Consider the following 12,896-nt stretch of genomic DNA (forward strand, 5'->3'; position numbering starts at 1 on the left):
CATTTCTGCATCAAGCTACTCTCTCAAAAGCATGAGAGAGGGAGTGTTTTCAAACAAAACTGACCCTCTCCAATGGCTTTGGCTGCTTGTCGGCCATGAAAGGGACGGCTTTTGTCTGGGGGGGGATTCGCACTTTCTCAACACAATTTCTATTTTACGCAGAGAGGAGAGGTGAGCGAACCGAATCGCTTATGCGACTGGAACGTTCTCATTTGTCGAAGTGAAGACGTTTCGCTCGAACTGGAGATCATTTCGATTTTCACACTTAAACATTTCAATTATCAGACAACAGAAACCTAGTTGAATTTGATTACTGAGCAGCAAAGAGGATGAGGAAAGACACGGGCCTTTTCTTTCTCTTTCTTCTTTTTTGGTTCACATACGGTCAAAGATTTTTCACTGTTCACGAGGCAAAAAGCAAAAAGGGAGAAATTTGTACCTTTCTGCGTGCACAGTATGTGTCCCACTCATCACAGAGGTTGAATCAAATGGGACAGAGAAAGCAATTTGTCTCATGCAGTCTGGTCTTGTGTTCCACTCACCAGTCCTGCTGCTTCAGCACAGAAGAACAGAAGAAACATGCTGAGTTAACAGACCTGACCTGATCGGGGTTTCATTCTACAAACCTCCCAATTCATTTAAGACTGTAAGCCACAGGCAGAGATGTGGGCGATAGAAATATTACCTCAGATGTGGAATAGCATTGTTTTTACACAAATACACAGTGTGAACCCGTTTCTGCGGAAATTGTATCTTCAGTCTCTCAGAAAGTTATCAAAAAAGTGGTTCGGACAACTCATGCTCTCTGTTTAAGATATTCTGATGACATACAATAGATATGTGTGGAACAGTCCAAAATCTAAGTCGTCATTGACTCTCCCAGCAAGTTGGTTTAACCAGATCATTGCATCAGTTTAATTTGTGAATGAATCATTCAGACCAGTTTTGTGAATCAAAACTGGTCAGTCAATTCATTTCATCTGGATGATATCTATTTGTAAATATTGGAATGATTAATTTACTAATAAGACATTACTAATCTCATAAATGTGCCAATTTTTAGTTTTTTTTTTGTTTGTTTTTTAGGTTTTAGTTAATGATAGTTTTATGCTACTTTTATGATGCTTTTTTTGTCATTTTGGGGATTGACAGCCCCATTCACTTTTATTATATTGTAAAGATTGGCCAGAATATTCATAAAAACTCACCTTTTTGTGTTCTACATAAGAAAAAAAAATGCCTAAAAGTAAGCATAAAACATATTTACTAGGGCTGGGTTTTAACACAAATTTGACGATTCGATTCGATTCGATTCGGCTTTACAAGCTTGTGATTCAATTCCGCTTTAGATTCGATTAGATTCAAAATAGATTATTTTGTATATAAAAGGTACAGTACATGACAGATTTTCTCTGTGAAAACTAATGCTGTGAAATATACACGATTCGTTTGATACTGCATTACTGTAATGTTGAGGGCTAAAATTGAAATACTAAACTGAACTAAAAGTTAACCTTAAATTTAAATGACAATTGTATTTCTACTCCATAACCTTTGCCTTTTTTTGTAAAGGGCGTTTGATCTTCTTTGCATGTTCACTTTGTAAACACTGGGTCGGTACTTCTGCGGCGATATAGAATGATTTTGAAGTTAAAGGAGAAAATGAGATGGGAGTTTTTCGACCTACCCTAACTGTCTTGAACCGGGAATACACAAGTTATGCAGAGCTAGACAAGACAAGCATTTGAGGTTAAAAAGTATATAAATTGTCAATTTTTTTAGAAAACAACCAATCATTTTGCTAGATAAGGCCCTTATTCCTTGGCTGGGATCATTTAGAGCCCTTTGAAACATTGCATTTAAACCGCATTTTGGAAGTTCAAACTCGGGGGGCACCATAGTAGTCCACTATATGGAGAGAAATCCTGAAAAAAAAAACATAATTTATTTACGAATGAAGAAAGAAAGAAATGAACATCTTGGATGACAAGGGGGTGAGTACATTATCTGTAAATTTTTGTTCTGGAAGTGTACTTCTCCTTTAAACAGCACCAGAACAGTATTTATTCTTTGAATATTGTAATAAAATGGACAGATTTTAAATCTGAGACTTTGTTTATATTAAAAATAAAAAAATCACAAAGCTTATTGCGATTTATTGAATGGGAGGCATGCTACAATATTCCATTCAGAAAACAGGCTAGAATAATCAGTTCTTGGGATTTAAGAATCAATTTTGTTTCGTAAAAATGTCAATCGATTAAAATCGAGAAATCAATATTTTTTACCCAGCCCCATTTTTTCCCTCTTTGACTTCACATAAAAGTCAATTCAGCTGCTTCTGAGAAGCGAGCAATGTATTATATGTGGGACAAGTTCCTAAAAAATTACTATTTTATAAGTACTATTTTAGATTTCACTGACCACCCATATTGCAAGCCATGACCTTGAGTTTCAAACACTAGTCACTTATTCGTTCAATTCTCTCTTTTCACTGTACCCCCTGCCAGGTAGCAGGTCATGTGGAGCGACCCTGGTGAGGACCCAAAAATGGCCACGCTTCAGCCCTCCATGGGGTGTCAGGGTGGACCTGCAAAGGGCTATTCCAGCTCATGCTGACCCTTAAACTGTGCCTTAATCTTCAGCTCAGGAGGATGGAGACCACACTAATCTTCCTAAAGCAAGGGCAAGAGAGAGACAGAAAGGGAAAAAAAGTAGGTAGAAAAAACTCTTATGCCATCATAAAGATAGTGGATATGTAGGGAATGATAATACTTAAATGAAATACTTCATTAGAGGAAAAGAAAACAAAAATGCATTACCTTGTTCTGTTGTTGAATGAATGCAGTGTTTCCAAAAAAAAATTTAAAAAATTGAATTAACTAAAATAAAAAAAAAGTCAGGAAAATGTTAGCTGCTGTTATTTACAACAAATATTTCCCTCTTTAAATAAAATATAGATAAAATTCAAATAAAAATAATAAAATTGTTGTTGTGCGAATTTTTCCATCAAATAGGTCCATCGGAATGCAATGTTTCAAATCAAAAACTTGTTTTCTGCCAATATTCCCAACAAATATTTGCTCTTGGTGTCAATAAAATTTAAAGTAGTTATTGAAATGTTATTGGGTGAATTTTTCCCCTGGTGTGAAAAAGTCCATCAGATTTCAGTGTTTCAAATCAAAAACTTGTTTGCTGCCAATATTCCAACAAATATTTGCACTTGGAGTCGATAAAATTTAAACTAACATTAAATAATTTTAAAATATAAAACATTACCAATATACTAATATTAATAATAATATTCAAATTTCTTTATCTTTCAACTGGAAAATGTCTTTATTTTTCACCCCCACTGCAATTAAACTAATATTTTAGTTCACTGTAAAATCTCCAAAAGTTATTTAATTTTGTTTGACTTCCAGTTTAGCACCCACATTTGACCTCACTTGACCCCACATCTATAACCGACCTGGGACATTTTGCATCCGACAGCGACCAGCAGGAATTCTTTTGATGCTTGCACCATTATTTTTCAGAATACTTTACAGATGGAACAATTGATACGACTAACACTTATCCAACACCGATTAGATTAAAAATTCTCAGGGATGGAGATGGGGGTGTGAGGGTTGAAGGGTGGGCATGCAGAGCTCAGAGCTGGAGAATAGAAGGCCAGGGGTGTGAGGGCAAAAGTTCTGCTTGAGTGGATCACAAAGCAGGATCTAGCGTTCACCCCGTTCCCCTCCTCATCCCTCCCCCTCTCCCGCGAGCCTCGGCAGCACCCACACCCATATCCTGGGTCGCGCTTACACCTCTCCGGCTCTGCATCCCCCTTTTGCTTTCTTTCTCTCTCTCTCTCGTTCTTACTCTCTTTGTATGTCCAGCTGGCTGCCCTACAAAGCCTCCAGCTCAGACTCCCAATGAGCCTTGCTCCCTCCGACGCTTTGTTCTGCCGTTTTTCCCACTCCCTGGAGAGAGAGTCACTACCAGCACGGACAACGAGAAGGAATAAGGGAAAATGACAGTGAGAAGGAGAGGAAAAATGGAAAGGAAATGAAAATAAGTCAAGTGTCTTTGCAGTCAACGATTACAAAGCAGAATTGCAAATGTAACTGCATTTCTTAGCCACCTGCAGCACCAACTTCCTCTCCGCCGATGACTCTGAGCTTCCTTGTTTCTATTGTCCTTACCTCATATGATAACTAAAACATTGATTATTGTGATTTTCTTTTGGAAACCTTCCATAAACATATTGGTTTTGGAAGAGTTCCTAAAACGGTGGCTTTTATAATCATTCCTTTTCTGAAAAATCCTTTTCTCAAGGTCACTGTCTTTTGTGTTTTATTATATCGCACACATAGACGTCGTTCAATTTGTCTGTGATCCTTTGGTTTGATTACACAACCCATTTCATGTACCAGTCCATCCGTCCGGTACCCCGTTTCTCAAGCTCTGGTAGATCTTCACCGATCAGCAAGCAGAAAGGCCTCAGTGTTGCGATGTGGGCCGGAACTAATAGGATTGGATTTGATTCATTAGATTCTCTTTCATCGCACTGGTTGGAATTTCACTGCACGTCCCGTCGGACTCCCCAGTTTTAAATAAGGATCGCACGAAGACCTGAGGGGTGAGAGCTAGCGCAACTGAGACATGGCCTCGCCTCGCTTCTTGCTCACATTCCCACAAGCTCTCTGTGTAAGAACCTCCGGATATTTGAGTATTTGGGATGAGTCCCAGGATATTCCAAGTTTTTCTGCATGACCACAAACTCACTTGGCTGCTTTGTAATGGACAAACGTGTAGATTCTACTTTGGACTATTATTGTCATGTTGGATTTGTCACACACGTTTTGATGAGTTTTTAGCAGGTGAATCTGCAGCTAACATTTTTATATCCAATTTGGAGCTTGTTAGTTATTGTCTTCATGCTGTAAGGATCACAGCAACCACGTACAACACGCTTGTGAAAATAATAAGCAATAACGACCTCCATCTTCCCCTGTGAAGTTTGCCTCCAAGAAAGATTTATGAAAATGAAAGTAAACGTCTGAGGCAACAAAGGGCCCACACAGAGTATTCGCCTTGTTAAGAACAAAATAATCAACTTGCGCAGCTTGAAGCTTTGTTGGACCGCCCAACTTTGCTCCCTGCGTCTTTGTGGTATTGTGCGGAGAGTGAGACAGTGTCTTAAAGAATGCTTCCATAAGGCCAAAATTAGCATGTCAATATGGGACCAAGAAAATGAAATTTGTCTGGTTGTAGCTGTGAATGAGCGAAATTTGAGTTTGTGGATAACCAATTAATGGACTGGGGTATTAGAAAGTGATTTCATGCAGCAAAGGCACCAAAAATATGCAGTGATTATGACTGAAGTGCCTTCTGCAGTGTAAAATTGATGGTGTTGTGATGCAGTTAGACAAGGTCAATTATATTTCTAAATCATTACCCCATTCTTGGTCATTTATATGAAAAATTGAATTAATATTATTAAAAAAATATATTAAATTGTAATTAAATAAAGATTCATCTTTGATTGTTGAAGAAGAAGCTGTGTTTAATCCAGGAGCAAAAATAATTGAACTCTATCGCAAAAGCACGGACAAGTGCACAAGACAGTTTGAGTGCGCACATGTAATATCTATGAAAGAGAAGAGGCAAATCATATAAGAGCACTCTATATTAGAGAGTTTGCACATATTACATTCTTAGAAATTTTCAAAAAAGCGGCTTTGCTATGATGCCAAAGAAGAACAATTTTCAGTTCCCTAAAGAACCTTTCAATAGCTGCATTTTTCTTACCCTTCAAATTGCGGAAATTGAAAATACGCTTAATGGAAACACATTATTTCACAAAAATTCCAATATATCACAAAACATTTTTTATGCTCGCCTGATATGTTTTTTCAGGTAATTCAAAAAAGGAATATTTCGCACAACAGCAATGAAAATGTTTTTTTCCTCACATTTACAGATCACATGACATATGTAAAAAAGCGCATTATGGCTCTAACACGGCCACCAGAGCTGATCGCTGCCACTCTAGTCAATGCTTGTGTTTATAACAGCCGCGCTGCAAACGTTTCTGATGTGGTTCTCCGTGCTGATTTTTAAAGGTACATGCATACATCTCCTTCAATGAAATATAGCCAAAATCTCTCAAAAATCCACCAAAATCTGTTGCCATGACTTATCGCGAGCGGAAAAAATTACGTTTTAGTCGCATAACTTTGGTTAATGGTAATGGCGTCATTTTGCTAGACTTTTTTTAAATCGACATTATAAAATATCGCCAAAGTTTTGTGCAAATCTGTAATGGAAACCCGCCTAGTGAACATTTCTTAAATAAACCTTTTTCTTTGTAGTGTGAAGAAAATTTTAATAAGCTAAAGAGCCTTTGTGTAATAGAAAAGTTCAATGAATGTTAGGTTCTTCATGAACCATAAATGCCAATAAAGAACATTTATTTTTAAGAATGTACATTACAATAATGTGCTCTTGACATTTGGCAGTATTAAATGGGATTTTCCATTTTATCATCCACCAGATGAAAATGTACATCTAATCACTTTGAAAAGTAAAACAGCACCTCTCCTCAATGAGCCACACAATTTTAGATGATGGGTGAGTTGCGGGTCAAAGTTTATAAGTTAAAGTGATAGTTCACCCAAAAATGAAAAGTCTGTCATTAATTACTCACCCTCATGACATCCAAACCTGTAAGACTTTGTTCACAAATTAAGATATTTTTGATGAAATACGAGAGCTTTCTGACCCTCCATAGGCAACAAGAGTCCTACTGTGTTCAAGGCACAGAAACATAGTATGGGAGTTGTTAAAATAGTCGATCTGACATCAGTGGTTCAACTGTAATTTTATGAAGCTAAGAGAATGCTTTGTGCACAAAGAAAAGAAAAATAACGACTTTATTCAATGATTTCTATTTCTCAATGCACTGTGGTACTCTCGATAATGGTGGCAGATTGTCCTGGGAGAGAAAAAAATCATTGTTATTTTTGTTTTCTATGTGCACAAAATGTATTCTCATAGTTTCATAAAATTATGGTTGAACCACTGATGTCATATGGACTATTTTCACGACGTACTTACAAGGACCCTTGTTATCTGTGGAGGGTCAGATAGCTCATGAACTTCATCAAAAATATCTTAATTTGTGTTCCGAAGATGAACTAAGGTCTTATCGGTTTGGAACAAAATTTTCATTTTTGGGTGAACTATCCCTTTAAGGTTGAAAAAACCTTAACTATTAAACTTAAAGTTTAATAGTTAAGGTTTTAAAAAAATCCTATCTACAAATATAAGCAATAGTAAGAGTGTTGCTTATGATGTTGGATTGGAGAATTAATCTTTTGTTTTGCTTCAGATCATTTCATTGAATGATTTGATCAAGTTGTCACCCATGAATGAGACTGAACTAGTGACTGAGTTTGAGTCATTAAATTAAAGGGATAGTTCACCCAAAAATGAAATTTCTGTCATTAATTACTCGCCCTTGTCATTCCAGACCTGTGCAGTAAGTCCTTGGTTCATCTTCAGAACACAAATTAATGTTTTTTATGATATCCAAGAGCTTTCTGACCCTGAACAGACAGCAATGCAAATACCACGTTTAAAGCCTAGAAAATTAGTAAAGACATCATTAAAATAGTCCATGTGCCATCAGTGGTTTAACCTTACTTTTATGAAGCTACAAAAATACTTTTTGTGCACAAAGAAAACAAAAATAACATCTTTATTCAACAATTTCTTCTGTCTCAGTCTTCGACGCATCTTCACAAGGCGCAGCGCATCTGGGGTCTACGTCAGAACACTGGCTCTGAAGGTCTTACAGAATTGGAACGACGTGAAGGTGAGTAATGACTTTTAATTTTTGGGTGAACCTTTAAAAATCTGAAGGAATCGTTCATGAATCAGACTGATCTGGTTTATTTTTTCTTACCCATTGACTAAACCCATTCCTTAGCAAACACCACTAATTAAAGAAAAGAACAAACTAAAATTTTGCCATAAACCAAAAATGTATTTATTATTTTCAACAGTAAAAATACACTACATTTAAAATGACAAAAATGCAAAACAGACAAAAATTCTCTTAATTGTCCAATTATATATTTGACATGCAAAATGTACAAAACTTTACTCAACCACACCCCTCTGAAACGTTGGCACTGCACATGCTTGCACGCAGCCCCCTCTGTGCCGTGCTCTCAGAGAGATGTGGACGTCTCTGATTTGGCCAGCAAGACAAAAGCCCTGGAACCTTCTGCTGTCCTCTCATCTCAAGCGGGGCTCGTTGATCGACGGCGCTGCCAGGTTGGCTGCCCCGCTTTGGGATATCTGTAGGAGTTTGGCACATGAAGCCTCGTGGTCTAGTGTGTTCTCAGGGGCTTGGCATACACGGGCTCCAGGAAATGTAAGGGCAGCAACATGAACAGGGCTGCCAAGAGCACCACGCTCACCAAGGACAGAAGCACGTAGCGGCCGATGAAGAACATATCCACTATCTGAAAAACATCACAGGCTTACGGCGTGAATTATTTAACATATTATACAGTTACTGGAAAGTAATTAAAGCCAAGAGGGCTTTGATGTTTCCATTAATATTTTTAATTAACAAGAAATCCATTCAGTATGTTACACTTTTCTCCACTAGAGGTCAGCAGGGTTCTTTTAAGAAATTTAACTGGAACCTGAGACACCTCACTAGACCAGGCACTAATAAAGTGTGTGTGTGTGTGTGTGTGTGTATACACATACATACATAAAACTAAAAAACAAAAACATATAGAATACATTTATGTAGCAGGATATTTATTTTAGCATACTAAAATCAAATTTCTTTCGTCCCATTATTTCTTTCTCTGCTGTCTGTTTTTCCTCCATGAATTAGAGCCGAACAGGGTGATAGTGTTGAATACTAACAACACCCTATATCCCTACAGACCTGAACTAGAGTATGAGGCCTAAATCATGGGAGAGGCCACAACCTACATTAAACTACAGACAGAGCGATGTCTTTGTGTGTGTCTGTGCATGTGTATGTGGGAGGGGGCTCTGTCTCAGGCGAATGCAGTGTTCTCTCGTTTAACGCATCTCACTTTCTAATTTGCCAATTAGCCGGCTAGCGAAGCACAGAGCAGAGGCCATGTTTTATTAATGTGGCATCGAATGTGCGGCAGTGAGCTCCTGTTTGGGGCCGGCCTAATTGGCACTGTGATATTATTCCTTTGTACAACAGCGAGGGGTTACCCATTTCTCATACAATACGCTGTCACCTATCAAGAAAAAAAAATGTTATCTGGTCATACCCGCTGCAAGCAAATCAGCAACGGGTGTAACATGGATTTGGTGCTATGCACAAATGAGAGTCTATTGCATAAAGTACTGTACTACATGCATGCTTATAGTAATGAGAGACTGGAGTTTTGTCCCTGCGATTTATCTTTCTGTTGTAATATTAATTCCTAAATTGATTAAAGCTAACTTTAATTCACATGGTGTGAACTTCTAAAAGGTGTTTTTGACATCAAAAATTGCACGTCTTCCTAACACCTCTTGTTGATAACAAAAATTTGAGTTGTAAATCTGAGAACATCTGCTGCAAGATATTACAAGAACTACAATATGCAACTTGTGAGATCTCAAGTGTATGCATCAAACCGAGTACAGTGGGTAATCTAATAATTTTAGGTCGAAGACAAGGCAACAATTGATTCAGTCAACATGTTTTTGTTGTGTTATTGAAAAATGAAAGGTAAATGGTCGGGGTTTTGTTTGTGCAGACAAGAGGGTGAGTTGGCAGCTCAGAGCGCTGGTTTTGGCAAAGGCAGAGTTTGGGAAAAAGCTGTTGTGTTTGTGCTCGTCTGCTGTTGAGGAGAGATAAACCAGCACATGTCTTTGTCAAATATAACACACACAGAGCTGTACAGTGCACCTAACTCTCTATTCAAGTATGAATATCTGAATTCAATGTGAACCAATTATCAAATCACTTGTACATTAAATTTATATATCAAGGGCGTTTCCTCTGAGGAGGCAAGGGAGGGCAGCGCCTTCTCAAAATATTGGATGAGAGAAAAAAAAGTCCAAAAATAAAACAACTTACAAAATATAACATTAAAAAGTGTATAAATCACTGGTTTTTCTTAAGAAACATTGTCCGACAGCAACACCAGCATGTAAAGTTACAGAAGGAGTCCGTATCTCTCTCGCCTCCCCTGAGCCTATTGAGTTTTAACAGACTCACCAAAGTGTGCGGTGGGTTTGGTGGGGGGTAATTGAGAATGAATGGGGGGAAGTCACGTGAGAGGAGGCAATGCCTCCACCAAAATATGACCGGTTATGTTCAGCTGTGATTAGTTTATGCGATAAATCCCACCTCGTGTTTGTGCGCATCTCGCGTTCGCAAAGTTCGAGAGTGTTTTCACAACGCATCATCAATCAGCCATATTGGCGGCACTGAACATAAACAATGGCACTGAACCGAACAAAACTTACATATTTTGCTGATTAATGCTGCTGAAAATGGTGAGTTATTGTCATGTTTTGGGCTGTACTAATTGGTCGGACCGGGAAAAACATTTGGAGTGCTATAGACTGTCAAAAGTTATGACAAATAAAGGAGAAGAGTGCAAAAAACTATCTGAGGAACAAAAGCATTTATGGTTTGCCAAACTGAAACAGGATTTCCAGGGCAAGAATCTGTACAACATTTGTGTTTGTTCTGATCATTTCCAGTCAGGTAGGTGAAATTTTAGGCTAATATTTTAATTAATACTGCTAGTACGTATTTTTACCACCTATTAAGTTTAGTTTGTCAAAATATTGTGCCCTTTCCTGCTTACTAAGTTCTTCTCTATATGATTTAGCAGCTTCTACACGTTTTTTCCGTGGTTTAGACAGCATAAATTAGCAAAACAATATATTCAGTAGTACAGTGGTTCTCAAAGTGTGGTACTTAGGCTCCCTCTAGTGGTACATAGAGGAAACACTCAATTAAATATAAATTAATGTTAAAACAATACAATTTAATTTAATCAATGTTTAAGTAAAGTTTTTATTTTTATTATATATTATTTTTACATTTACATGTACAGTACAGTTTTTATTTAACTTTTAGGTACAACACATTTTAATTTAATCATTAAGGTTTTTATTTACCTGTTTGTAAGCACTGTGCAGTGTTAATATTCAAACTGTGTGTGTTTACAATGTTAAAGTGGTTGACAACAATAAATATTCTTATTAGGAACAAAACTGCCTTGCTTTTAAACTGTGCAGAGCTGTAGCTGAATAGTTAGGCTTACTACGCTACTGTATTTTAATGTTGGTCATTATGGTGGTACTTGGAGAGCCAAATATTTTCTGAGGTGGTACCTGGTATAAAAAGTTTGAGAACCACTGCAGTAGTACATTAACCGTGCAGTCCATGCTGTTGTTTACGTCCGAGTATTGCCAGTATCGCCAAACCCTCTACTGGAAGACTAATTTTAAAAGTAAGCAAACAACTCACTTAGATATAACCACTTTTTACATCAAAATTAGACTTAAAATGGCAAGAAAACATTATCTGTGAGAGTTTTTAATGAATAATTAGCTTGGTGAAATTTAAAGTAAATATCCGCGTCTGTGACCAATATTTACCGAGCTTTGATGACTGATAATCCGAAAAATTCAAAATAGACAAAAGTTAACTACTAAAAAGAATATCTGAACATAAGTTCACAAACAAACTATAATTGTTTAAACTGTTACTCTATCTATCTATCTGGCAAAGATAAGACAATGCTTTATATTTTAATAAAGTACATTATGTAAATAATATTGCACTCACCTGAACTGCTCTCTCAGGGGAGGGAACTTCAGAAGCGCGAGGGAAGAACACTAAAACAAGTGTGACGGTGAGCGCCAAAAGAAATATAGGGATGATTCCTAACCTGTTGAAGCGATGGCATCGTGATTATTCATGATACAATCCCTTACTAGAGTATGAGTCGAAAACCTTTAAGTGTACTCTTACTTTGTTGGGCCGGTTGCCCGTGACAGAACAATGGCGAGCGCCAAAGTGACTATCCAGATTAAAGCGATGATAAACACACCTGCCCCAACGCCCAACACTACATCGGCCATCCTCACCTCTCACACTGCCTGTACCTGGACGAGAGAAGGAACAGTTATTTCTTGGGTTTAGGCAGCGTAATATGATGGATGTACACGCTAAATCCACTGAGTAAGTATATCAAGCTGACGCAGACCATCATTTGGCTGTTATTACTAGACATTTACTGTAATTACGCTGCTTTTTAAACTCAGTTCAACTAGCATAATTAGGAAGTAAATGATGGGAAGCGTGCAATTCATCAAAAATGAATGCTTAAGCCAGCAAACTAATCCCTTGTGAACCGTTAACGGCTACTCTAAACCGTTTGTGAGTTATATTTACCTCATAAAACAACCGAATACTTGAAGCAACTGCGTAGTTTTAATAAAATACTGATTTGCGACAAGATACACGCTGCAGAAGGCATAACATATTTCCATGGAAACACCGTCGCTTCTGTTTACCTCCACACTTCCTGTGTCACGAATAGACCAATCAGATTGCAACATCTAGCAAAAAAGTATGCTGGGAGTTGTAGTTTTTGTGAATACTGAGTTTGCGTAGTACGTATAAAAATTGCAGTACGTTGTCTTTGCAAGCTCACTGATAATGAAATGATAGTTTATTGTATAATATTTTAGGTTTCAAACTGGTCTATTACTTCATTCCTCTCTCTAAATTCTGGTCAGCAATTGTGAAAAAAAAAATATATATATATAGATAGATAGATAGATAGATAGATATATGACAACTATCATATAACGTTTTAAACAAT

The 12,896-nt window shown here is 37.3% G+C and overlaps 1 protein-coding gene across 1 annotated transcript; it reads right to left on the reverse strand.

Moving 5' to 3' along the window:
- Positions 1 to 8,059: 8,059 nt before the first annotated feature.
- On the reverse strand, positions 8,060 to 12,599 carry tmem218 (transmembrane protein 218). Its single transcript, XM_051120686.1, has 4 exons — positions 12,464 to 12,599; positions 12,041 to 12,174; positions 11,855 to 11,957; positions 8,060 to 8,525 (listed from the first exon to the last, which is right to left on the reverse strand). The coding sequence occupies exons 2-4, from the start codon at positions 12,148 to 12,150 to the stop codon at positions 8,391 to 8,393; spliced, it is 348 nt and encodes a 115-aa protein (XP_050976643.1). The 5' UTR covers positions 12,151 to 12,174; positions 12,464 to 12,599; the 3' UTR covers positions 8,060 to 8,390.
- Between the last annotated feature and the right edge of the window lie 297 nt (positions 12,600 to 12,896).

Source organism: Labeo rohita, chromosome 10 (assembly GCF_022985175.1).
Source record: "Labeo rohita strain BAU-BD-2019 chromosome 10, IGBB_LRoh.1.0, whole genome shotgun sequence".
NCBI lineage: Eukaryota > Metazoa > Chordata > Actinopteri > Cypriniformes > Cyprinidae > Labeo > Labeo rohita.